Consider the following 27,236-nt stretch of genomic DNA (forward strand, 5'->3'; position numbering starts at 1 on the left):
CCTAATCAGTCAATACAGTCACCCAATCACTTCCACAAAGCTCACAAAGCTCTGCATCTCGAGTGGTGTGTTCAATTTTTGGTCCCTCATTGTGAGAAAGACACTGAGGCCCCAGAGTGTGTCCAGAGAAGGGCAATGAGGCTGTAAGGGGTCTGGAGCATGAGTTCTGTGGAGAGTAGCTGAGGGAACTGGGATGGTTCAGTCTTGAGAAGGGGAGGCACCCTTTCTCCTTGCCTCCTTGTGGTGAGGAAAGGATTGTCGTCTTCTCTGGGTAACAGCAATAGAAGGAGAGGGAGCAGCTTTAAGTTCCACCAGGGGAGGTTCAGGTTGCATATGAGGAAAAATTTATTCTCTGAAAGAGTAGTGAGGCATTAAAACAGGGTGTCTTGGGAGGTGGTGGAGTCACCATCTCTGAACAAGTTCAAAAACATGGAGATGTGGTACCAAGGGACATGTTTTTAATGGGCAATATTGATGAGAGATGGATGATTGGACTAGATGATCTTGGAGGTCTTTTCCAACCTTAATGATTCTACAATTCCATAAAAGATGGATAGGGTAAGAATATCTTTCTAGAGCATTGCCATCATAAAGGGATTAATTCAAATCCAATGTTAAAATGATAAAACGATTTCTCAATGTTGAAAGCACCCAAGAGTTAATTTTATTTGCTGCCTTCGCTGCCTGTGTGTGAGTTCCCCTATGTCTAGACTGCCTCAGCAAAGGGATAACAGAAACTTCCAGAGATAAGTCTCTGACAGTAACAACTTTAAAGGAAATTGGAGACTCTGTGATGAGAATGCATTGGCCTGGTTGTTTAATTACACAGGTTCTCCAGTTTGTTTTGAAATGGCACTTTGCCAGGGCTTTGGAGGGTCAGTTAATAAGTCATGCTGGCTGAGCTTCTGCAGCAACTGTTGGTGGTGCCTTGGAGGTTAACAAGCTCAATGGAAATGAAGGTCTGCATGCCAGAGAGTCTGACCAATAAACAGACCTCCTTAAGCCTCCATGGACATGCTTGCCTTCTCACTCTCCCCAGCCATCCAGCCCCAACCCAGATACAGCCAGCACAGAAACAGCTGATTCAGCTAAGTTCTTTTGGACAGGCAGTTGAGTTGGGAAAGGAGAGCCAAGAATCCAGGGTGCAGTTAAAGCAGGGGAGGAACTCAAATCAAACACTGGTCTTTTTGTCCTCCCCGACTTACCCACGCATGGTCACATGCATGGTCCATCAGATGTTCCCAAAACTGTGGCTTTCTACTGTGGTCAGAGAAGACAAAGCAGCCAGGAGGGACATGGACAATCATAAAGGTATTTCCTTCTTTTTCAGAGGTGGAACCACGTGCTCCTCTTGGCATTAGTTTTTCAGAGAGCAGTTGGTCAACAAAGCTGGTGCTCACACCCCTTCTCCATCCTTTCCAGGAAGGTGTGATAGCCAAGCCCTCTTCTCCACAAGCCTTCCTGCTTCATGGTGTTACTGATTTCCTCTTCATGTTTCTTTCCTTATGAGAAATGGGATCTAGGGCTATTCAAACTCTGCTTTCACCTTAGTGGTTCAGAGAACTGATCTGTTCCATGATCTCCACAGGCACAGGTGAAGCTCACTGGCCTGTAGTTCCCTGGGTCTTCCTTTCTCCGTTTCTTACAAGTGGAAGTGATGTTTCCCTTTTTCTGGTCACCAGGGACTTCGCCTGAAAGCCATGACTTTCTGGTATGATGGAGAGTGACTTAGAAACCACATCACATTCCTTCAGGACTTGGGATACATGCTGCCTAGCCCCATAGACTTGTACATCTTCAGGCTCATGAGGCAGCCTCTAACTTTCTCCACACTTAAAATGAGGGAGGATTCTGTTCCCCTGAATCCCCACCCTGAGGTTCAAGTCTGTGCAAAATAAAATCTAGCTTCTGCTTCTTCAAAAAGAAAATGATCCTTTCCCTCTTCTCACACCCTTATAGCAGCACTTATTTCCAGATACCCAGAGTTCAGAAAAAGAAGAAAAAATAACCACAAGTAACACTCCCCCCTCCCAGTCACCTAGGGATAGATTTTTGGCTGATGTGTGGAAGGCGTGCTGCAGAACTGTGGCCAACAGGCAGCAGCAGATGTTGCACGCTGTATTCCTCACTTCTTGTGTTGAAAATGCTGCTGCTCCAGAGACTCTTGCTCTGGGTCACAGACACATCTGATTCCAACCATACTATAAAACCCACAGTATGAAACCCACAGTGTCTGCAATCAATCCTTAACACTTTAGACTTCTGTAAAGAGCCAGCTGAGAACCCCAAATTGCAATGAAAACAATGGGGACAATGAGTTGTCAGAGACAACTCCAAAACAAGAAAATACACAGTCTAGGGAGCTATGAAGTATTGATTTCAGCTATGCTTAAGTCACAGCTCTGTTCTTAGGGTATTCTGTGTGAAATGCTTCCTTTGTTCTTGTTTCCCTGTGTGTACAACAAGGAATTCTGTAATTGTGGTGCCAGAGCCACAAAAATGTGGATATTATTCAATAATGCTAGATCAGACTCCTTGACAATCTTCTTCTTCTTCTTCTTCTACCAGTGGCTGGTATCTTGTACTTGAGAGGAAGATGCAGGAAGTCCAGTGATGAAGAACTGGCAAAAATTCATTAGCGGATGACCATGATATAAAATTCTTAAGGTTAATATTTCTTCTAAAACTACTGACTTTTACAACAGTGGATGTCTTTTCCTCAACTTAAAATCCAAGCCATACTTTCAGATATATGACGACTGCAATCTTGCTGTTTTTGTTGTTGCTGTTTTTGTTTTTTTAGAAAAATTAAACACCATGCCAACTCCTTTTCTTTTTAAACAAGCTTCTTTTTTGTTCATTGAATAGATCATGACTTCTGCACTAGAAGACATTTACTTTACAGCATAACTTTTTGAGTATCTGTATCGTGTTCCTTCAGTTACATCCTATCTATAATAAGCACCCCCAGTCTTTTCCTTCAATTTGTATGGTGATGATAGGTAGACAGTTGGACCAGGTGATCTCAGAGGTCTTTTCCAAACTTAACGGTTCTCTGATTCTATATAATGATTTTTCTATTTAATTTTTTTCCATTTCAGAACAGAGTTACAAAGACTTGGATGTCTCCGTATCATGCCAGCAAAGATTCTGAAGCACATAAAAATCCACACTTAACAATGCAGCCTTTGGGACTAACATTTCTGATGTAGCTCCTGACAGCGACGGAATACAAAATTTCTCTACTCGACACCGAGCCATTTTTCTACTTTGGGTTTGCACTTCCTTTTTAATGACCTTGTTGCTATGGAAGGTTGTTAAGCATCTTCTAAGGGCTCTTGCTTTGGGGTGAGCAAAGAGAAGGCATTCAATGCTGGAAATACAATTGCAGGAGCTCTTTGATTTTTAGGTGCCTACCTGTGTGCAGGCCAATTCTTATCCTGAGGGGGATGTCTGGCATGTGTCTCATCTTGAACGTTCCCACTGAGCTGAGGATGTCTAGGGACATGTTGGCTATCTCAGCTGCATGCTTGTTTCCATTCCGTTTCGGAAGCCCTGAGGCAACCATGTAGGCATCTCCAATGGTCTCTACCTAGCAAATGCCACAGCATCAAAAAAGCAAAGAAATAGAAGATGGGAAAGAGCAGTAGAACCAAACTGTAGAAAGATTTGACTCAGAGATGGTTTGGTCCTCCCTCCTGGGTACCCCTCACCTTGTAAACATCATGATTTCCAATGACAGCATCAAATAGAGTGTAAAGGTCATTCAGGAGGTCAACTACTTCAATGGGTTCGCTGAGGGCTGAAATGGTTGTGAAGCCCACGATGTCACTGAAGTAGATGGTGACTTGGTCAAAATACTCAGGCTCCACAGTGCCACCAGTCTTGAGGGCTTCTGCTACTGATCTGAAATGGTAACACAAGAAGAGGTGACAGGACAAAATGCTGATTCAAAATGATAACAGAAGGAAGGGTGACAGAACAAATGCCCTTGCTGTGACAAGCCCAAGAGCTCAGGCACTCTTGCCTTGGTGTACCTAAAAGGTCTTCCAGTAAATATAAGGACTTACATTGCTGTAATAAGCAGTGATGGAAGTTTCTTGCTTTGTTTGAAAGATGCTTGTCAAAACTGGAGGTCTGCCCTGCAAATTTACTCAGTTTGGGAGAAACATTTTGTCCAGTCTAGCTATATAACACCAAGGGCTTTTTGCCATCTAAAATACCAGTACTTACGGAGGAAGCATTTGTGATAAGAGTTTCTCTGTTTTCTGTTTTTCAATCTCTAGCTCTTCTGTCCGCTCTCTGATTAAATCTTCCAAGTTGCTTGAATACTGTTCAAGCATTCTGAGCATTGAGTCAATTATATTGGTCTTTTTGCCTTTGTTGATGGTTTTGAACTGGAAAATCAAAGTGGAGAGTTACTTCCCTATCTCATTACCTCACTGTAGCACTATAAGCCTGGAAAAGAACAAAAAGCAAGCACTTTATTTTTAAGTCACAATTGTAAAGACTAACCTCCTCAATGGCAAAACTTCTGCAACAGAGAAAGAAGCAAAATGGATGATGAATTTGTACCACTAGCTATGGAAGTTGCCTGGACAAGCTGTTCCTCTGCAGTCTTTTTGTGAAGGTTAAGTGAAGCACCACCTCCCTTGGGATGATAAGCAGGTATGTGAGATTTTTTGGAGTCTTACAATGCTGTAGGTTTGCACCCTCATTTGTCCCATAATAAATTCTTTCTGACCAGGCTGTAGAATCATAAAATCAGATTCATAGCATAATTTAGACTGGAAGAGACCTTCAAGATCATCAAGTCCTAGCACCGTCTTGACCTACCAAGTCCCACCACTAACCCATGCTCTTTAGTGCCATGTTCACATGTCTCCCGAATATCTCCAAGGATGAAGACTCCACAGACGTCCTGAGCTTCCCTGGATATCCTGTTCCAATGCTTGACCACCCTCTCCATTAAGAAATTTTTCCTTATTTCCAATTTAAACATCTTCTGGTCAACTCAAGACTATTTCCTTATGTCTTATCACTTGTCACCTGAGACAGGTGGTTGTAAGAAGTGATGATGTCAGTGTTGCTAGGGCATTGGCAATACTTACTTTTGTCTTACTGGTCTTAAATTGCCTTTGTGCACAGGCATGTATATGCACTGTTGCGTGCCACCACACTGAGTTATGCTTGCTCCTCTTGACCTGAAAATGAGCTACGGGACAATTTGGAGCATCTGTGGTTTCAAACATTTCATTAGGATCAAGAATGGAATAACGTGAGTGTGAAATCAATCATAGCATCATAGAATTGGAAGGTGCAAATTATGGATATTGGATTATCTAGTTTGATCTTAAAACAACATAGGAACAGTATTACTGGATCAGACAAAAGGCTTATTTTGCCAGTGGCCAGTAACAGATGTCCAGAAAAGATGTTAAAACAGGACTTGTGCACAATCATACTTCTCCAGAATATGTTCCCAAAATCCACCATTTTGCAACGCAGAGATTTCTGATGTCAAATATTGTATTTTTGTGTTTAACAGCCCTAGATGATATTAACGTGTGAAGAAGCACTTCTTTTTGTTTACTTGGAGTCTGAATCATTTGCTCATTTTATTTGATGCCTCCAGTTCTTGCACTATGCAATAGAAATGGAAAACAATTATCCCCTAATCACCTTTTATATAGCAGTCATAACATCATGCAAGGTTTTCATATCTGCTTTCAGTTGCTTCTTCTCCAGGCCAAAGAGCTTTAGCACTGAAGATCACTCAGTTTTGGAACTCTTGTAACCAAGAAAAAATACAGAAGTTTTCTTCAAGACTTCAGAAGATGAAACAACATACTGATCTGAAAGCTACATGATAATTCATAGCTTTTTTTTTTTAATCTCTGTGAGACCATCAGGATAGGCATATAACAAATGTGAATACTCTAGGTCCATATCTTTCCTGTGTTACACTCCATATTGTAGTCCTACTTGAGTCCAAGTTCAGAATATGGTGTAGATATGGCACAGTTGATGAAAACAAGCATCTAGATGCCACAATCTATAAAATAACCCAACAGCAAAGACAAGGCTCTTGTGTTCTCTCAATCATTTCCTGAGGGCTTGCTTACAAAAAACACTTTCCTGCTAAATATTAATAAAGAATTGCACCTTGTTCTCTGTACACTGACCTTATGAAATACCTCCTCAAAGGTGGGACGTCGTTCAGGAGCCTCAACCCAGCATTGCTTCATTACCTGGATGCACACCAGGGGGGCCATCTCAGGAGCTATGTTTGGGCGGCACAGGGGAGGTGGTTTCTTCACCTTCTTTATAATTTCTGTGGCAAAGAGAAGGATCCAAAGCACAATTAGAGATGGAGGCACTTGGTGAGGGTGAAAGACATGAGATTTTTCATCTGTTTCTTGCTCATTCCTTCATCGATGCTATTATTCTTCACACTTCTATGGCTGTGTCAAATGAGCCTGGGGATTTCTGCTTTCCTCTGTCAGGAGTCTCTTGGAGGATTTACAAGACAAGCAATTCAATTGCCTTCCTGTCCCTGGAGAGCCAGGTTACAAGCAATAAAGTGGCTGGATGAGGGAAGCTTGTGTGACAGATGGGTATGTGTGAGCCTACAGGCTTATATTTAATGAAATTGCCTCTGACTCTCTCCATCAGGATTTGTGGTCCTCTAAGACAGCAGAGGGTTACAGCCAAGTCCAGACAGGAAGGATACCAGCCGTTGACACTTCATCTTTAACTGGGAAATAGTATGTAGGAGGATTTCTGAGAGGCAGTGGGGTTTTGTTATTGCTTTTTAGCCTGACTCTCTGCTATTTAGACGAGAGTTACCTTCAGGGAGCTAACTGTGCCTTGAAAAAAGTGAAAGGTAGAACTCTATCTTCTTGCTTAAAATACAACAACTGTGATTGTTTCCGAAGGTTTCATTTTGTGAAATTCTGAGCAGTCATCTGAAGTGAAAACCTCTCTCTTTCTGGCAGGGACCCTGCATTTCCACAGCTGTTACCGTGAGCACCCAAAGCTTTCCAATGTTGACAGTTTACTTTAAAGCCCTTTAGGCCATCCCACCAGTCTCCACCAAATGAACTAAACAAAGCACTTGGCCCTAACATTTCCAGGGGCAGCCAAGGGGAAATGCCTTCCTCAGACAGTTTTAAAGTTCACACCATGAGTGAAAGCTCCTTGAGGATTAGGAAGAAATGAGTAGAAATTCATCATTTTATCAAGTCAGGAAACTAGAATGCATTTCAGCATCTGCTGGAGGTTGCCCAGTGAGGCTAGCTGGGAGAACACCTGCAATTTACATCATCCATCACATCATGGTCCAGGTATGAATTACAGAGCAGGTTGCACCATAGTTACCATTGTCATAGTGTTGCTGCAGCAGCCTGGGCCACTGCCAATTTTCCATGCACTGAACTGGCAGATATTGATGGCTGTGCCCCACCTGGTGACTGTCCAACCTAAAATTTGTTTTAAAATGGGCATTCATTGAAATCAGCTCTTTTTTGATTGCTTGCACCCCCTCTATAGCCAAGTACTTATGTCAACTTGATTGAGTGTATTTGCTCTTCCCATGCATTCTCAACAAGATTTGGACCAGTGAGAGTTACACCACGAGCAATTTCTAACAAATTTACCTATATGCTAGCTCTGATACAAGCAGACTTCAGCATAAGTCATCAGAGTCATGATGCATCACTTTGATCTCTGATGAGGGGAGAGAAACTCTTTAAATGGGGAAACAATTAAGGAAAAACAGACGGGTAGATGAACAAAATACGAAAAAGCCAGAAAGCTCAAAAACCTCACCCTTCTTATGACAGACAGAGAAGGAACGATGGATGGGAAGCAAGGGAATTTCCAAGCTGTGAAAAATTCTGCTGACAGATTTCACTGCACCATGACGAAAAGTCAAGAGAGAAAGGGCACTGGAAGTGCTACAGCAGAGCTGGACAGCTTTGAAGCATCTGGGGAGGTGACCCACTGTCCCAACACCCCTGATAGGAGTGATTAGTCACTCAAAGAGTTTGAGGTCAGAAGTATGCATTTTGATGTTCATTATGGATGTTTTGACAAAAACAGCCTTTTTTTTTTCCCCCCTCCACCAAGAATGGTCATGAGAATGAGACATCATTTCCACGTCAACACTTGATCCAAGGGGCTTGACTAGACCTTTTGTGAGTTCTCTGTGTAAAGCCTTAAAAAACAAACAGAAATTGTTGCTTACCTTCAGCTGAGAGGTCTGAAGTGCAGTACGGTGGGCCCCGAACAACAACTTCTTGTAGGATAATTGCAAAGCTGTAAATGTCTCCTTTGAATGTGCCTTTTCTGCGCATGTCTGGGTCCCTCAGTAATTCAGGGGCTGTCCAGAGCAATTCTAAACAAATCAAGAGCATCAGATTCTTTATATTTGGGCCCATACTGCTGTTAATGTCAGTGATATTCCCAATGATGAACTGCGTCCTTCATTTCAGTTATTTGATGAGGGGATGAAACATACATCATTGATTAGTAGATCAGGTCTTTTTATTTCTTGCAATGCTCCCAAAATACTATGCTTACATACAGTCAATGTGAATTTTCCAAATTTCACTGTCTTTATTTTCTTTAAATTTTGCTGTATCAACAACTTACATTCTATAACACCAGTCTTGAACTTCTACGTAAGAAGTCATCTCACCAGTGTCAAGTTTAAACTCATTTTCTGTATGAAAAGCATCACTCAGACAAAATGTTGGTGCTAAAGCGTGGATGTCTTGTTACAGGTGTTGCTCTTTAATAAAATAACAGCTAATTAAATACTTTAAGTAACTATTCTCAGATGAAAGCAGTTTTAGTAACAGAAGTATGAAATACGATAAATCTTCATAATTCTTTACTTCAAGTGGAAAAAAGCAGAGTTAAAACATAGCCAGCCTCATCAGCCTCATCTTCTTCAATCTGGGGTATTGTTAACCTGGCAACTGTGGGTAATGAGAATAAAGAACATTTCAAGTACTGTGATATTTTTAACATCTCTAAGGGAGGAGAAGAGTGGTCTTCTGACAACTGCTATAACTGAGACACTGGAAATATGGGAAACAAATCCAATAAGAGAGGGATTGAAGCACTGCATGCCACGTGAAACCAGCTTGCAAGGCTGTCATATGATCCCAAGGCAACAACTGCCAATTTCTTCTCACGTGGAAGGAAATTTAATCAAAATCTCCAAATCTGACTCCATGAGATGCAGCCCCAAGTGTTGGGAATGTCATTTAGCAACCTAGTCTATAGTCTATAACTTCCTGAAGGGAGGTTGTAGTGAGCTGGGGGTCGGCCTCTTCTCTCGTGTCATTAGTGATAGGACCAGGGGGAATGATTTCAAGCTACGGCAGGGGAGATTCAGGCTGGACATTAGGAAGTATTACTTTTCAGAAAGGGTGGTCAGGCACTGCAATGGATGCCCAGGGAGGTGGTGGAGTCACCGACCCTGGGGGTGTTCAAGGAAAGACTGGATGTTGTGTTGAGGGACGTGGTTTAGTAGGAGCTATTGGGAATAAGTGAATGGTTGGACTGGGTGATCTTTTAGGTCTTTTCCAACCTTGGTGATTCTATGATTCTATGATTCAGTAACCTTTGGTGACTGGAATATAGAGGGTCTATTTCAAAGAGTACAGTATCATCCTATGTTTCAGTTAGAAGAAGAAAAAAAGCTCTTTGCATATCGCTTAACTTAAAACTTCAAAGACACGATTGGAGCCACTTCCACCTGTCACAGCAATTCAGGATTGTTTCAGATTTGAGATGCACTTAAATCCTTCCCCAAATACAACAAGCTTATGCTCCATCATTGCTTACAATAAAATCTCTGCTATTAGCTTTTAGGAAGTCTGAAAAAACTGTTCATATTCTTTCCTACAACAGTACACTGCATACAGGTTCCTGGATGCTGTGAGATTGAGCACAAAGATCTCACATGGCTACTGGCTTGCAATTGCACGAGCACAAACATCTACTAAATCAATAGGCAAATATTTCCCCAAAATCTTTCCTGATGCCACCTACCTTCTGGGGGTGGGTGAACATAAGGGCATTTCTGGGCTTCTAAGAGCTCATTATAACCATAGTCAGTGATCTTCAGCACAAACCGTCCATCCACAACACAGTTACGAGACTTCAGACGTCCGTGGGCAAAATCTCGATGGTGCAGATACCTGATTCCCTATGAAATACAGAAGAGACTGAGGCAGTTCCTTGAGATTGTATCAGCAATTAGGATTCAGAGACACTGAGTCAACCAGTCACCTTGGAGGGCATCAAATACAGCCTTGGCTTTATGGCAAATGCAAAAGTTGGTTCAGGTACGACACTCTGGAATGATCCAAACCACGCAGCATTAATCAGCCCAAGAAACAATGGAAAAGGTTTAGAAATTGATTAGAAATAAGAATTTGAGTTAGCTGCAATACTGGAAAGCACTAGCACCTTTATGAGTTAGCTGCTTCCTTCTTTGTAGCCTTAGGAGCAATTGTGCCCAGGAGCTGTACTCTTGGATGAAGTTAAGAAGGTAAACACAAGTGATACTCAATGATTATTAGGTCAAGAGAAGCAACAGAGGCAATGAGAGACGGATGCCACGACCCAGGATCCTCAAGGAGGAAGATCACATTGTTCATGCATGGTTCTGCAAGTAAACCCTCTGCAAACCACCTTCCCATGACCCCAGCTCACTTTAATGGGATGTAAACACATGGGATGTATCTGGAAATGAGCGAGCACTCCTGCAAAGTGACTATGCATGTAGCCATCATATGACAGGAGATTTCTATGGTTTGGTTCCATGCTGGAAGCATTTCTGATTTATGTCAAGAGAGGGACTTCAGGAAGGAGGATTATGTCATCAGATTAATGGTTCCAGGCGATCAGTTCCAGCTTGATGGGTAGTTTTAACCTCTCATCCTGTTGAGTGGATGTAACAAAATAAGAATAAGAGGTTTCCATTAAAGCCAGCGTATACAATATAATTATATTCATATTGGCTTTCCCTGCATTACATTAGTCTGAGAATCCCACAGTCCTGGATTAAATAGCTATGGTAATACAAAAAATACATGCAGATCAGGGTTCAGCAGGAGCAATGGATTTACTTTAATTAGATCCATCAGGAGGGAGGACTTGAACATCCAATCCAGTTTCATATCTTCATTTTTCAGCAAGTCTTCCAGGCTTCCTCGGGAACAGTACTCTGTCACTATGGCAAAGATGCCACAGTCAGAGAAAAATCCCAGGAACAGATTCACATTTTCATGACGTAGATCTTTCATCTGAAACAAAACAGTGAATCACAGGAGACCAAGCCAGCTAGACATCTGCTTAGAATTACCATGAGCTCTTACCATTCCTATGCTTCCAAACAGCCTTTCACACCAGGATCATAGAAGCATAGAATAATTAAGGTTGGAAAGACCTCTGTGATGACCAAATCCAACCCCAACCCATCCCCACCGTGCCACTGACCACATCCCTCAGTCCCACATCTCCATGGTTCATGAACACCTCCAGGGTGGTGACTTCACCACCTCCCTGAGCAGACTGTGCCAATGCACTGCCACTGTTTCATAGGATAAATTTTTCCAAACGTCCAACCTGAACCTCCTCTGGCACAAACATTTTGCCACTTGCTTTTGTCTGTTTAAATCTTTGCCCATTCTAATCTAAAAACTAAGACAAAGAAAGCAAGATGGTGAAAGTAAGCTGAACAGTAACTTGTTTTTCTCTAGTCAACCTGGACCTTTCACCAAGACAGAATGACTTAGCTGTGATAAATTGAGTTCAGCATATGGGGACTTGCTTCAGCTCAGGTTTGATCTGGAAAGCAATGCCTGGAATACCCAAAGTCATCCATCAATGGTGACATCAGCTACATGCCCTGGTAAATTTGCTATATTTCTATAATGCTACTCCTGTGTTAACAGTAGTTGCCAACAGCTAATGGCCTTGAATATGGAAAACAAATGTGTTTGCTTGTTAGTCAATAAGTTGCAAGACTGAACTTCTAAAGAGAATCTTAGCTGGAAATACATAGCAAATCCCACTGTATCTGTGCACTGTTAGGTAGTCAACAAACAACACATAAAATAGCTACCAGTAAATTACCCTGCCCTGATACAGAGAGGGATGATTTCCCCCAGACCACTCTGCCTTTGCAGACAACTTTAGAGGACTTTTTATACCCTTAATGTTGCACCAGCTCTGAAGTATCAGGCCCAGGGTGGGGTTTGCCACTCACTGGCCATGGTCATGTTTGTGAGATGCAATCCTACACTCTCCATTCCAATAGGTTTAACCAAGCGAGAATTATTGACAGTCATGCAATATGATTCAACAGATATAAAAGGGAAACAAAGAGAATAAAATCTCCCTTCCATTACAAAGCCCACACCCCTGCCCCAGACAACCTTCTCTCCACACGCCCAGGCAGCCCCTGTCCCTACCTTCCTCAGGATGCTGGTAGAGCTTTGTCGCAGGTGGTGAATTGCTCCCGTCTCAAATTTTTTCAGCCATACCCAGTCTCCCTGTCCACAATACAGGTGGGTGAATGACAGAGCAAGTCTCTGAGCAACAGTTAACATTGACACCTAGGTTTGAATTCCAGATCCTTGACTTTAAAAGTGGATAAAGTATTTGGATTGTGTCTTGCAAGAAAGGTCCTTATTAGAGATGTCGCCACTTGTCTTCTAAGAAAGCTTCTTCACAGTGCCTTTAGGTGGTGACATCTCAATAAAGACAAGACTTGGCAACGCTATGTATTAACAGAAATGCTGCCTGTTGAATACTTCAACCACACATAACTACAAGAGTCAGTGTGTCACCTCAAACACTGGTAGCTCCATGCTTGGGAGAAGCTTATTGTAGAATCATAGAATTATTTGAGTTGTAAAGGACCTTTAAAGCCATCTGGTCTAACTTCCCTGCAGTGACAAGGACATCTACAGCTCAAGCAGATGCTCAGAGCCCCAGTTAGGTTGACCTTGAATGTCTCCAGAGATGAAGACATTTCACCCTCTTGGGCCATCAGCAGCACCTATACCTTGGCATCTACAGTACTGTGGCTGAAGACTTTCCCCACTTAAATAGCCCAGTAAACCAAAGTGTCCATACCTACCTCATACAAAGCCACATTGGAGGTTTCGTGGGTGGCAGCGGTGCTTTTCAAAGAACCAGAGCGGATTGTGGATTTCTGGCTTCTGATTTCAGCTGCTACACTGTTTGCATCAGTCAGACTGTCCAGTGTTAGTCTCTGGATGCAAGGAAGGCAGGTGGAAGACAGTTAACACCTCTAGAGGTAAACCTCCACTCCAGCTCTGCCCAAGACATTCATGTCACCATGCTAGTAAGGTTTCCTGCACTCCCAAACTTTCCATATCACCTCTGAAATACTTGTAAGTAGCATCTGGAAACACTACAGCGATGCTTTAGGTGATGGAAGTGAGGAGAGAGGTTTCATTCTGAGCTGGCTTCTGGATAATTTCTCCTTTGGCATTGACAAGAGGCCTGTAACTGTGCCATCAGCCCAAGGAGTGAGATGGCCTCACAGCAGTCCAAATGATTGGCATAGGTCTGGCCTGTGCCAGATAGCACTCCCCCAAACAATACTCAGAGCTGAAAGGAGCCAGCCAATACAATCCAGGAGGCATTCCCAGTTAGTAGTTTGGTTGCAAACATTTTAAGTAGTGAGGTGGTTTATCTATGTGGATATAAGCAGTGTTACACTTTCCAACCCTAGGAACAAATAATAAGCCCCAGCTACTAGAATGAACATAATCAAGGGCAGTATTTTACAATATGATGGCTTTGATTTTGATTTTGTTTTTTGGGTGCACCTAACCTGAAATTCAAGACCACTCAGCATATGGGAAAGTTCAGCATGAAGGGGGAAATGAAGCATAGAGAAATGGGTATGAAAGTACTACAAGCAAACCTATCTTTGAATATCCTTCCAGATCAATTGCATGTGTGGACAGACTTACCTTTTTATGCAGCTCTGGGTTAATGAAGATGAGGTCCTCCAGCGTCAATATTATCTTGTTAGGACCCCTGAATAACTGGCTGTTCAGGATGCTATGCCTGGGAGATTTGGAGAGCCACAGTTATGACTTCTAGCTAGGTAAGTAATGTACAATGCTGAATCATAGAATCAAAGAAAGAACCTCAGAGAACATCAAGTTCCAACTCCCCTTCATGAACAGAGTTGCCAACTGCTAAATTAGGCTTCCCAGGGCCCCATCCAACCTGGTCTTCATTGCCTCCAGGGATATCTGGCCTCATTGTAGTACAGGGAATATGCAGCATGGTGGCTCAGGGCTGGACATGGGTGTGTGCATGATGACCTGACTTGGCTGAAATCCTTCCGCTAATACAACAAGGGCTGCCCAAATCACAGACAGTCAAAGCTGTAATCTCATCACAAATAGACAGTTTGAGTCAATCTGCTCACAAGTGTACAGCCTGCTTACAGGTGGTAGCCATTATCACTTACAAGTAATAATGCCACTAATGGCCTTTTCTGTGAGGATGCACCCCAGGTGCTCTGGGGTGGATGCATTCCAAGCTGAAACAAGGAATTGCCTGAGAGGGGAGTCCATGTCAAGGAGCAGCTGTGGGAAGGAGTAGTCTGTGCCAGGAGTGTGGGGGTTGGAACTGGGTGGGCTTTGAGATCTCTTCCAACCCAAGCCATTCTGTGATTCAAGTGTAAACTGGATGTATATGCAGTGCATAATTTGTTTTGCTTAATTTTCATTTTCATTGTCCATCAGGAGAGAATATTAGCTTTTAATGGACCAGTCTATCTGCCTGTAAAGAAACATACAGAAGGAAAGGCTAGAAGGGATGAGCAGTTTGCTGTGCATGACAATGCAGCGTGAAGGTCTTGGAAGTAGCATTGCTGAGACAGTGCTTTTCTTCTCCATCATTAGTGATTAGATAAAGCAGAAGACTGCTGATTCAGATCTACTTGCAGGATCTGAGCCAGACAGGATGCCTACTGTGCAGCAGGACAAATGTGCTTTTGACACCTCCCCAGGATGCTGCTGTTTTCCAAGAGATGACTCTGGACTCCTTTATAGACTTCTAGATTTGCAAAATTGCCACAGAGAAGTCAGAAAATTCAATGCACTTATCAGGTACTATCTGCTTCTTGGTTCTCTAGAATTGACAAGGCAGAAAAGATCACAGCAAGAAAGGACACATTGGCAAGGACTGTATGATCATGGGCTAGTTCAGATAGGCTTGCACAAAGCAATATTAAATATTTCAGAGTTTCACTGGGATTCATTTGATGCAAATACCCATCACATGGACATTTTAAAGACCCAGGAAAGAGACTGAAGTCACACACTGTTTTTTTGAACCCAGTCTTTCATTGAAGGCCTGGTCTAACACTGAGCACAAAACATACTATCTATGAGACAATAAAAAATTCATCAAGCAGCTTCAGAGAAAGAAAAGGAAAGCATCCCATTGCTCCTGTTATCACATTTTTTTTGTTCAGAGAACTCTGTTAATGCTCCAGCAAATATTTGGTCATCTGCTAAGACAACTAAAACTATTCCCAAAGAGCATATTTGATCCTCTTGGCAGCAGGATTCCTCTTACTAACCATATCGTGGAAGGATTCATTTTGTAAAATATCCACAGATTGCAACAATTTACTTTCTCATTGCATGCATCACTCTGGACATTTTAGAATAGCACAGCTTTTTGGAGTTCAGAGTTCACCCATACATCTACATCACTTTGGCTTGTTTATTATCACCTTTCTCTAAGTGCTTTGTTCCAAGCCACCCAAGTCAGCTCCACACAAAAGGCTCATCATTCATGTACCCTTCAGCTGTCCTCCTGAAAACCTTGCTCCATCATTCACATCCTCTCCCCCAAGCATGGAGGAAAGCACTCTGCTTCCCACAGCAAAGCACAGAGAGCGGAGTGACTCATGTAGGGTCATGCAGCAGATCCCTGGCAGAGCTTAGACCAGTGCTCCCCCTTATGAACTCAGTCCATGCTGTGGTTTAAATTTAGTCCCAGACATGCCCTTCTCTGACATAAATCACTGTCTGAGTCATGCTAGACATTTTATTTCCCTCTGCAGATGGTCATACATCTTTACTCACGACTAAGCCTTCCCAGGCACAGTCTGGTACTTGCAGAACAGCTTAGACATAGAGTAGGCAGAAAAATTGCCTTTTATTTGTGTAATTGCAGAGGCTGGTGGCCAACAAACCAGAAGCAGCTGTGCGTCATAGGCAGTGGAGCTGTTGGGGTGGTGCTTGTTGGGTGGCCTTATAATCGTCTAGGTTTGGAGGGATGATTCAGGAGTGAAGAGAAAATGTCTCTGGGGATTATCTGCCAGGCAGGGCTGGATGGGATAATATGGGAGCCTTGCTCTGTTAAACACATTGCTGCTGAGTATACGCCTTCTAATTTCAGTCTTGTGCCACGTAAATGTCACCAATCTGTCTGACAGACAGACAGATTCCCCCATGGGAGGATTTGGAATGGAGGACTACATTGGTTTATGGCTACACTGTCCTTGCCAAGGAGCAACCCACCAATTCCACGCTGGCTCACTTCCACCTTGGACATAAAGCTGGGACACAAGTGTGATTTATGCAACTGGTGGAACTGATTACTGTTTTTTTTTGCTCCAGAGCAAATCTCATGTTCCAACCAATGTGTATGAAACATGAGTGACCAGGAAACAGGGCTTCATCTCATAATAGGAAATGAATTGGATTGATAATAAAAATGTATTCTAATTAATAGGTCCAAATCCTCTCTAGAGGGAGCCTCTCTTTAACACAAAGGACAAAGGATCAATCAACCTGTGTTTTGTACATAATCATAATCAATTAATCATATTAAGGGCAGAAAAAAAGGGATGATCTGGAGTATGAAAAAAGGCATTTAATATGGCAGCACACTCCATCACCACCCTGATGTTCTCAAGGCAGATTCTTATTGTATTATATTGTATTGTTTTCCTACGGCATACTTTGCACTTCCAAAGTGTTTGTAATCTTCCTTATGCATCAAAGCTATCATCCAGTTAATCCTTCTAGAAGCTGACAGCAATCTGGACTGGACTAAGTGTGGAATGGCTCCTCCTGAGACTGGAGAACCAATGCTCACTCTGTTCAAGCCACAATCAATAAACTGAAGAAATGTTTCTCTGGAGAGCAAAGACCACAATCAAACCTCCAACACATGCTCCAAAGTGCTGGTGTAAGCCTCCCACAGAAAGTAAAACTGGCACTGAATCAACGATGTTCTGCAGTTCTCACCTGATGAGATAAGCCAGGCCCACAGCACACAGCACCAGGGCAAATACCAGCATTGCTCCCAAGATCATGATTGTAGGCTCAATCCCTGTGCAAAGAGATGTGAAAAAAAAAAGAATAAATCAGTGGATTAGAAAATCTCTTTGATTTAGTTAATAGCATTAAAATTGCCAACATTAGACCATTAGACTGCAAAGTCAAATATTCACCTAGAGGAATGTTAGAAAATAATCCTTATTTGTTGTTAATTTATGGATATACAAATGCTGATTTTATCTGCATGAAACTATTTTAGTTATATACTTACATGCACTTTCTTTTCTATACCAGATCCAGAGCCCCAGTTTTTCATTGATTAAATATAGACTCACAAGGAAGAGATATGCTTTAGAGACAGCTTCTGCAAAGTTCATAACTTTTGAACATTTGACCCTTTTCTCTTCAGGAACTGAACCACTGAAAAAGCTTTATCATGTGGTACCAAACTGACCTCCAGTGTGAGCCATCAGTCCATCTGGGATTTTTCAGAGAGAAGAGAGAATGGAGAGAAGGCTGAATTCTTCCTCAATGGGCTCATTGACAGAAAGTACTGGAGACAGTTTGCTCGTGAGTTGCTTTGCTAGAGTGCTAAGGGAAGCTGACATGAACGGATGAGCTCAATTCCAGTGGGAAGTGTTTGCTGTCTTTCCCTCTTCTGCCTTCTATTTGTTTTTATTTTATCCTGTCTGTGTTCAGAGATCCTTCAACACAAACAAGCATGCACAAGTTTGGGTTGATAAAAAGTTCATGACTCTAAGTCTCTCTTGCATCTAAATTACAGCCCACTTTGGGAGCACTGAGACAGAGCTTCCCAGTGAAAGCTGTGTGAAAATTGGTACAATTTTCCTTCCAGATTTGGACTCACTTTCTGCTTCAGCCCATGGCTCCAGTCCCTGATTGTAATCATGCAAAAAAGTCACTTTGCTTCCATCTTCCAGCCTAGAACTGTACCAATGCACCTCCCTCTGAGAAGAAATACAGGTGCTATAAAAAGTGAATGCTACATAACCATTTCAGGATCTTACAGACTGTATACAGGTGTAGACCAAAATTTCATTCGCCAGTATGCAGTAAAAACCAGGCCAGCTTTCTCCAGGAAAGCTTTCTCCAACCTTGAGTACGAGACTGAGGAAGATCCCACCAGGCAGGCCTGAAAGGAAGCATTTATCCTGGGAGACAAAGGGGCTGCCATAGACATGCCTCTGATCCAGAAGGATTGGGATGTGTGAATCAAAGAATCATTAAGGTTGGAAAAGACCAAGATCAAGTCCAACTCCAGCTCATTCCCCATCATGCCTGCAAAACCGTGTCCTTGGGTGCCATATCTCCACATTACTTGAATACCTCCAAGGACAGTGATTCCATGACTTCCCCGGGCAGCCTGTTTCAATGCATTACTACTTTTCTAAAAATAATTTTTCTCCAAATATCCAATCTTCAGAAGCTACCTGGGAATGATCCAGACCTCCTCTCCCTCTCTTATCACACTGGCAGCTTCAAATCCACACCTCCTCTAGCCCTAAAACTATACATAAGACAGACTGGGGCCTGGGTTCAATTCCAGTCACAAAATTTGCTCTCTGAAACATTAGGCATAATAATAAATCACCACTTCAATGACAATGCATAGAGGTTTATACTTTTGTAAAGGTGCGAATGTGGAATTTGATCTCTCTAAAAATCAATGGGATTTTTCTGTGGACTGCAAAGAGAATCTGAATTGCTATACTGTTCCAAGAGACAATGAGAGATATATGGTAGCACTGGATTTGCCTCTTTCGTAGGTTATCAGCAGCTGTAAGATCAGTAGATCTCCAGTTCCGATGAAGTTACACTGGTAGGAGCTGGACTCAGTGATCCTTATGAGTCCCTTCCAACTCAGGATGTCCTATGACTATGATTCTGTGATTTAAACCAGCTATGGCTGAACCAAGAGGAACATTTTTCTCAGCTGCTGAATGAAATATTCTGCAGAAGTGGTTGAGTTTGTCTAAGTCATATCCCAGAAGAGCAGGAGTAAATGCATGTTATTATAAATAAATATGTTAAGTGGAGGCTAAGTATCCTCCCCTGAGAGTTATTTCCCCGTTAATTATAAAATGCCTCAAATTAAAAACAATAAATAAAGCCAGTACCCAGTCCAACAAACCTAGAAAGATTTTTCTGCTCTTGTCTTCAGTGATCATTTCTGTTGCCTACTTTAAATCAATTTATTTTGAGTAATGACTATTTTCTTTTTTTGATAAGGTGAGCTCTTCCAACCACTTACCAAACTGCATAAAGAAGCTGGGGTTAGCCAGGGGTAAGGATGAGAGCATCTGCAGATGTGCAGCCTAAGAAGGCTGTCGTAACACAAATTGTTTTAGTACTTTGTCCCTCAGAAGGACAGGGACAGAGTGCTGGGTTGAGCTGCTAGTATATATTGATTGCTATTCTGACATACATTACTTGCTGTCAAATTGATAGATGTTGATTGTTAAATCTGGAAAACTCCCAAGCACACAAGAATGGCAACAACATTATTGACTTATAAACAATAAGGGAGTCTTGTAGATCAATAGTAGGATCTCTGCATAGGATTGCCACTACAGTTAGCATGATAACCAGTCAGATTCATGTGAACTTCTTGGATTTAGAGTTTCCTCTTTGAGGAGATCTAATTTACATGGCAATCGCTTCGAGCAAGAGAGAAGATGAAATAAATAAGAGGTATGAGCCATTTGACCATACTACTTTGTCTTTCTTACCTCCAGAGCAGAGAACATCTGGATCAAACCAACAGCTGCAGTCTTTCTTTGGTGGGGTTCCACTTGGAAAGTGAATGTCTTTGCCTAGGGGTTTGACAGACTCTGAAGACATGTCCAGCAAGTGAGTTGGGGAGAGCTGGCTCCCATGACCATCTGTGTCTAGTACCACATAGTTGCACAGCCACTTCCCACAGCTGTCTGTCTCTACAAAGTGGCTAAATCCATGGAAACTGACATTTCTTGTGTGCTCTGTTATATTAGCTCCTGAGATCCAGACTCCATTCCTTCGAGCACTGTTTATTGCCAGTGCCATGAAGTAAACGGCATCATAGATTGTCCCAAAGAGTGGAGAAACCTGAAGTTAGAGGAGAAATTAAGGTCACAGTACAGTGCTGTCATTCTCTAGTTTGACATTTGCATCAAAAGATGTCACATTGCCTTAGCTGTAAACTCAAGGACTGACACCTGGTTTTGTTCTCCAGATTTGACATATGAAATCGCAGACTGATAGCTAGGAGGATATATTAGAGGACTTGGGTATTTCACCTACAGTGAAGAATCCTACACTTAATATGGTTAACCTGGGCTCCTATTACAAAGAAGGAAAAGAAATGGATGCTTTCGAGGCATGAACCATCTCCTTCTGAAGTAGACATCCATGCAGATCTGATAAACTGTGCCTTAAAATTGCTTACAGTTTTTTAAAGATCATATATTTGAAGATGAGCACAGCTCAATCCAGCATCTCATCAGCATGACAGATTCTCCAATTGTCCTTCTGAAGTCTACAAGGTAGAATCTGACTGTCTTTTCTTAGATAGACTTTGAAATAATTGTCCTAAAATGTTAAGAAACATAACTTTCACCTTAGATTCATAGAATCACTTAAGTTGGTAAAGACCTGTGATATCACCTAGACCAACCCCAACCCATCCCCACCATGCCCACTGACTATGCCCCTCAGTGCCACATCTCCACAGTTCTGGAACACCTCCAGGGATGGTAACTCCACCACCTTCCTGGGCAGCCTGTGCCAATCTGTTACCACTCTTTCTGAGAAGAAATTTTTCCTAATATCCAACCTGAAACTTCCCTAGTGCAACTTAAGGCCATTACCTCTCATCTTACAAAGGCTAAGAAGAACGAGGCAGCAATGATATTAATTGATTTCCTTGATATGAATCATTTCCATCTAAATGCATCGTGTTGTTGCATTCACACAAATTATCAGGCATGTGGGCTTCTTTTCTGGTGCCTTAAAATATCCACAGACTTTATCTGCTTCAAGAGAGATTGCTTCATCTTGAGTTAACTGCAGTCAGCATGTAGCAAAACTAATCTGAAAGCCTCAGAGACAATCCTTTCTCTTACATTCCTGTCATGGTGCTACAGTTGAACTAACTGACTGCCAGTCAATGAACAGAATTATATTTTCAAAGCAAACGCAGGTTACATCCAACCTTCACCATATTTTTCTCAAAATACAAGCTCGTACAATCTGGGCTGTCTCTCAACTATCCTTTCTATGTAACTACTGCCTATCCCACATGTTCTATTACCACATCCTATTGAAGTCCAAGAAAAAGAATGTTTACCTGTGTATCTTCTATCTCACTGGCTATTTCACCATTTTCTTTAGCTTCCCTGAATGCATCATAAAATGTCCAGTTTCCAGACTCCAGTGTGATGGTCAGCACAGCATCATAAGCTTCCTGGAGCTTTCTGTCATTGTCGAGGACATAGAATGAGTTGTTTGGGTAAGGAAGGCTGTAAAGTAAAGTGTCATATGGAATGAAGATGTATCTTCCATCCGTTAGTCCCATTTCCTGTGCTTTTTTGAGTAAGGCAGCCTGTTCCTCCCCTCCAATGAGCACAGAATGCATGCACAGAAGGATAACTGAAACATAAGGATCACAGACATTGTTGTTAATCCATTTGGGCTTTTCAAAATTAAATAGCTCCCTCCAGTGAAAGAGCTGTCTGAACTTCTGTATCCTAATGGTCCCCTACCCACATAATCAGGCAAAGAAGTTGGGGATTATGCTCATCTTGTTTGATCTCTGCACGTCTGCAACATCTAGCAAACGAGGCTGTGAGCATTACCCATTCCTGGAGTCATACAGAAGGATGACTGCAGAGAAATTTTGACAGACATGAGCCATGGGATAACATGCAGTGTAATGATGGCCCTCTGCTGTCATTGACTGAGACCTGATCTTTCTCTTTATGTGCCCTGAGGTGACACAGTCCACACAGTCATCAGCAGTGCCCAGGCTCTATCCATTGATCCTGCCATATCTATATGGCTTTTCGATTGGATACTGTCTTGTTTTACAACTGGTTCATAGCAGACCATACCAGAGTCTACATTTTTATCTGCACAAAATGACAGGGAGCATATAAACAGAAGGGGGAATGGCTGTTTATGAGGGTGGATAGTGATAGGACAAGGGGAGATGATCTTAAACTGAGACAGGGGAGGTTTAGGTTAAATATTAGGAGGAAGTTTTTCACACTCACACAGAGGGTGGTGAGGCACTGGAACAGGCTGCCCAAGGAGGCTGTGGATGCCCCATCCCTGCAGGCATTCAAGGCCAGGCTGGATGTGGCTCTGGGCAGCCTGGTCTGCTGGTTGGCAACCCTGCACATAGCAGGGGGTTGGAACTGGATTATCATTGTAGTCTTTTTCAACCCAGGCCATTCTATGATTCTATGACTCTATGACATGGTGCCAATGGCCCAATGTCTGGTGAAATACCTATCTGTGTAATGGGATTTCCAAAGTACTCACTGGCTCTAGCACAGCATCACAGAGAGGCTGAGGCTGGAAGAACCTCTGGGTCCTTCTGGTCTAACCTGTGCCCAGGGACATTTCCAGCAGGGCCACCCAGAGTGCAGTGCCCAGCACCACAACCAGGGACTTCTGGAGATCACCGAAGAGGAGACTTCTGTTCCCCCCTGGTGTCTGAATTACAGGAAATAAACAGATATGTCTAGGCAGAGATTTATCACGTATTATTTCAGGGAGTATAAACTGGTAGGATGAATCATCTTTGAAGTGGAACTTACTTCTTCCAATGGTTATGAAAGCAATCCATCATCCCTAACTCACATAGAGTGTTGTGAGGGTGATGAAATTAACTCATCCAAGGTGGATTTGGTTTCCAGCACAGATTTGAACTCTGATAACACTTCAAGTTAGACAGCACCTTGCTGCCCTTCTTAGCTGAAACAGCTAAAATGCAACATCATCTGGATTTGCAGAGCTAGTTACAAAGGTATACAACCAGGACTGGAGCTGCATTGCAGACCTCCTAAAGAGGCTTTGAGCCAGGAAAACTTTTACTCACTTTTCTCAAGAGAAAACAGATGATTCTACCATACTGGTGTTATACCAAAGACTCTTTTATTGCTGCTAGTGAGTATAACACTGGATTTCACCTCTGATACCTCAGTGAACACTGGTACCAAGGACATAACATTTCCAAAGCATGAGATTTCTGATAATCCATAGTCAAAAACATTAACAATATAAAACTTTCCTACAAACCCTTCTTTGCACTTGATAGGGTCATGTAGAGATATCCATCTATATTAAGTACTACCCATAATTTGATGGTGTAGAGGACCATTTTACTCTATCCCCATCAAACACAAGATGCCCAGCATTCTTTCACCTGAAACTCTGCCTCTGTGAAGTTTAGATAAAATTCTACTTGGCCTCAAAATTTCATTCTCTAGGCTATGCCCACTGGATAACAATGGTGAAAGAAGTATAACAATAAATAAAAAAAAGGAGTTAGACTCGAAATACTTACTTTTAATGCCACTAACTTTTTTGATCCTGTTCCAAGTGTCTTCGATGCCTTTTTCTCCCTTACCCATGGATGTAACAATGCCTACAGGCAGCCCCTGGTTCCTGAGTGCGCTCGCTAACTTGTTGGATGTATCCATCCAAACTGCCTGATTGGAAGCAATGATGCCAACATGGGCCAACTGAAAATATTTCATTATTGTAAACAAAACTCGTGTTGGAGAAGGCAGGGTTCTGGCAAACGCAGGGTGGTGGGTGGTAGAATCCAGTTTGTAGTTGATGCACATCCATGAGAAGATGGCTTTATTCCAGTTTTCCACTAAATATGTAGCCTCTTCACAGAAGCCAGGGTTCAAAGGTCCTATGAAAGCTGAGGAAGTCTTTCCAAAGTCAATGAATCTAACCAAAGCTCTTGATGTCTCACACTCTTCTTGCAGGACCACATAATCCAACCTCTGACCAAGATTTATTGAAGGGTCTTTGCTTATTCGTTCTACTGCTAACCTGGCAGCAGCATGGGGGAAGGCTTTGGAAAAGAAGGGATCACAGTTCCAGGGTCCAAGCAGTCCAATTTTAAAAACAAAGCCATGTGCTGAGGAGGTAAGTATGGTTATTCCCACCAGTACCCCCCAGACAGCATGGAAAAATGGCTTCATTCGATTCTCATTATTGATGTGATGCAATTCAGTGTGCTGTGACAGCCCCCAGAGCAAGCTGTTGGAACGCAGTAGGAGAAAGGGCATTGCTTTACAAATGGGGAGACTTAAACTGGGTTCTTCAGGAAGCCAAGCAAAGCAATACCAGCTGCTGGAAGAAAAGCAGATTACATTTGCTTTCCTGCATACAAATTTCTTCAGTGCATGTAGATACAGCTGAATCAGTCCAAATTACTCAACAATTCTCAAGGTGCAAGAGTGTGAGGTGCCAAGAACCTGCATAAACTCATGGACAAGCACCCAAAAAGCCAGTGTACCACACAGACAACCATACAAATTATCAATTTAACTTCCCATAGTCCTGAACTGCACACTTAATAAAAATGTTCTAAAATATTTTGGTATATATTTTGAAATGAGCCAGTGAAGAGACACTCTGCTTGCAGCAGAAAACACAACCCAGATATCCTTCCCATTTGGAAGGATGTCTCAAATCACACAGATGAACACACAGGTAAGAACACAAGAAGGTGAAATGCACTGAGCCAGCACCTTTTGCCAATCCCAAATCCTCAGTGAGTTTCGAACATATGCTAGGGGCCACATATACATAAATACATACACACACGTACTGATCCATATATGCATGTACTTACAGATGTATATATAAATGCATAAGATATTAAAACTTTCTGAAAAAGATTTTCAAGGACAAACTTGTCTCACTTGCCAGAGTCTTGGCAAAATGAAAGAGGCATCAACAGGTAATCACAAAACAAGGGAAAAGCAGGGTTATGATTTGATGTAGATAAAAATGCCGAACAATTGCCAGGGCAAAAGCCTTGTGCTCACTCTTGGCATAAAATACTCTTGGTTAAAGACCCAGAGCTGGATGTTTGTTGAGAGTAAAAACCTTACCTTTCACATCCAGGCACAGAAATCTGAAACCCACAACAGCTTCTCCATCGACCACTGACAGTGTCATCCCAGGGCTTAGAAAATTTGCTGAGCCAAACAGCTTTGTACTCTAAAAGTAGCTTGTCCCTTACCACCCTATCTGTTCATTACTGGAGAAGTATTTTTATCCTGGATCCCCAGCTTCCAAGAGATGCTATGCAGAGCTCTGCAGTGCAGAAGATGCTATAAATACATCCAGAGGTCCCCTATGGGGAGAGGTCTCCAGAAAGAGCCACCAAGCAGCAGAGCAGCTTCTTACTGATGGTGATGGCTATCCTTGGGCATGATTCCTGCCCCAGAGGCAATGTGTGGCCAGTTTTCCCTGTAAATGTGGTTGGGTGCTCACCTTCTTCAGCTCGTGGTTTTCATGGGACACTTCTGCTTGGATGCTCCATGTGGTGTCAATAGTTTCCTGTGCCCCCTTTGGTCAGGAACATGCTTCTCCTCCATGGTTTCATGACTTCAGATGCATCATCCCAAGATCTTGGGCCCTCAGTGAAGAGAACTCCCAAGCTGTCTCCCTCAAAACAGTCTCTGTGCAAAGACTTACTCATATCTAACTCAGCAATTGTAGGGATGGCATCTTAAAGCTCTGCCCTTGGATTAGTGGGATTAGCTCCTGAGATCTGCTCATTGCAGAACAGCTGAGCCTCTGTGCACCACAGCAGTGATAGCTCTGCCTGTGCTCCGAAAGCAGCAGAGCTAAGTGCTATTTCAGGTCTGGGTTAAGTGGAATATTTGCTTTTGGGCTCCACCATACTACTGATGTTTTACAGTTTCATGTTTTTGTTTGCTTTTACCCTCATGACACACACAGAGCTTTTTACATTTGCAGCAAAAGATTATTGATTAATTCCCAGACCTTATAGGGTTCTCCCTGCAGCTCCCTTCAGTAACCCCCTGCAGACTCATTCCTTCCTCAATGGACCTGGCAATGAAATTGTCAAACTGAACAGACATTGAATATTGCCACACCTGCCGTAGCTACAGTACAGAGCCCCTTACAGTAATTTAGCTGAGGTTATAAGACCAGCACTTTGTCTAAAAGGAGCCATTTTTAACTCAACCCTTCAGCAGCACTTCAAGTAAGCCGTATAAATTACATACATCTCCTTGGTATGTGTTCAGTAGTAGGTCTCCCTTTATGACTAATGATTATAGGAAGCCACAAAATCACTCAGCTGCAGTGGGCAGAGCATCTTTCTCCATTCGTTTCCTTCTGCTCATTCACTTCCTTCCAGTGATTCAGGAAGGTTCTAAGAAAGTTGCTTCAGTGATGATTGATACAGTTATCGGGAATTACCAAAGAGCTTCATATTTGGAAAGTGCTCAAAAGGCATGCAAACTTCAAGCCTGTATTCAGGATGCTGCTTAGTATGCAAGCAGCAAATCAAGCTTGCACACCAGATTTTGATCAAAGAATGAAATTATACCAAGTTTGTGCATCTAGGAGTGTGAAAATAAAAGTTTAATTTACATGTATATGTATATACAAGTATACCTATTTTGAGATGACCTTTAATGGTACTTTCCAACTCAAAAGAGGTGTTCAAGGCCAGGTTGGATGGGGCCCTGAGCAGCCTGGTCTAATATTAGATATGGAGATTGGCAGCCCTGCCTGTGGCAGGGGGGTTGGAGCTTGATGATCCTTGAAGTCCATTCCAACCCAAGCCATTCTATGATTCTA

The 27,236-nt window shown here is 42.4% G+C and overlaps 1 protein-coding gene across 1 annotated transcript in view; it reads right to left on the bottom strand.

Annotated features, from left to right (window-relative positions):
- The window catches only part of GUCY2F (guanylate cyclase 2F, retinal), a 40,435-nt gene extending 15,843 nt beyond the window's left edge, over positions 1-24,592 (bottom strand). Inside the window, exons 1-14 of the mRNA XM_052671391.1 lie at positions 23,953-24,592; positions 21,718-22,019; positions 20,123-20,477; positions 17,340-17,424; positions 14,031-14,127; positions 13,166-13,300; positions 12,495-12,575; positions 11,148-11,324; positions 10,066-10,222; positions 8,249-8,398; positions 6,186-6,334; positions 4,234-4,397; positions 3,714-3,906; positions 3,418-3,592 (exon numbers count right to left, since the gene is read on the bottom strand). Coding sequence (XP_052527351.1) covers positions 3,418-3,592; positions 3,714-3,906; positions 4,234-4,397; positions 6,186-6,334; positions 8,249-8,398; positions 10,066-10,222; positions 11,148-11,324; positions 12,495-12,575; positions 13,166-13,300; positions 14,031-14,127; positions 17,340-17,424; positions 20,123-20,477; positions 21,718-22,019; positions 23,953-24,592 — 2,860 coding nt within the window. The remainder of the gene's footprint in view (positions 1-3,417; positions 3,593-3,713; positions 3,907-4,233; positions 4,398-6,185; positions 6,335-8,248; positions 8,399-10,065; positions 10,223-11,147; positions 11,325-12,494; positions 12,576-13,165; positions 13,301-14,030; positions 14,128-17,339; positions 17,425-20,122; positions 20,478-21,717; positions 22,020-23,952) is intronic.
- Positions 24,593-27,236: the final 2,644 nt, after the last annotated feature.

The sequence above is a fragment of the Tympanuchus pallidicinctus genome, unplaced genomic scaffold (assembly GCF_026119805.1).
Source record: "Tympanuchus pallidicinctus isolate F22 unplaced genomic scaffold, pur_lepc_1.0 scaffold11, whole genome shotgun sequence".
NCBI classification, from domain to species: Eukaryota; Metazoa; Chordata; class Aves; order Galliformes; family Phasianidae; genus Tympanuchus; species Tympanuchus pallidicinctus.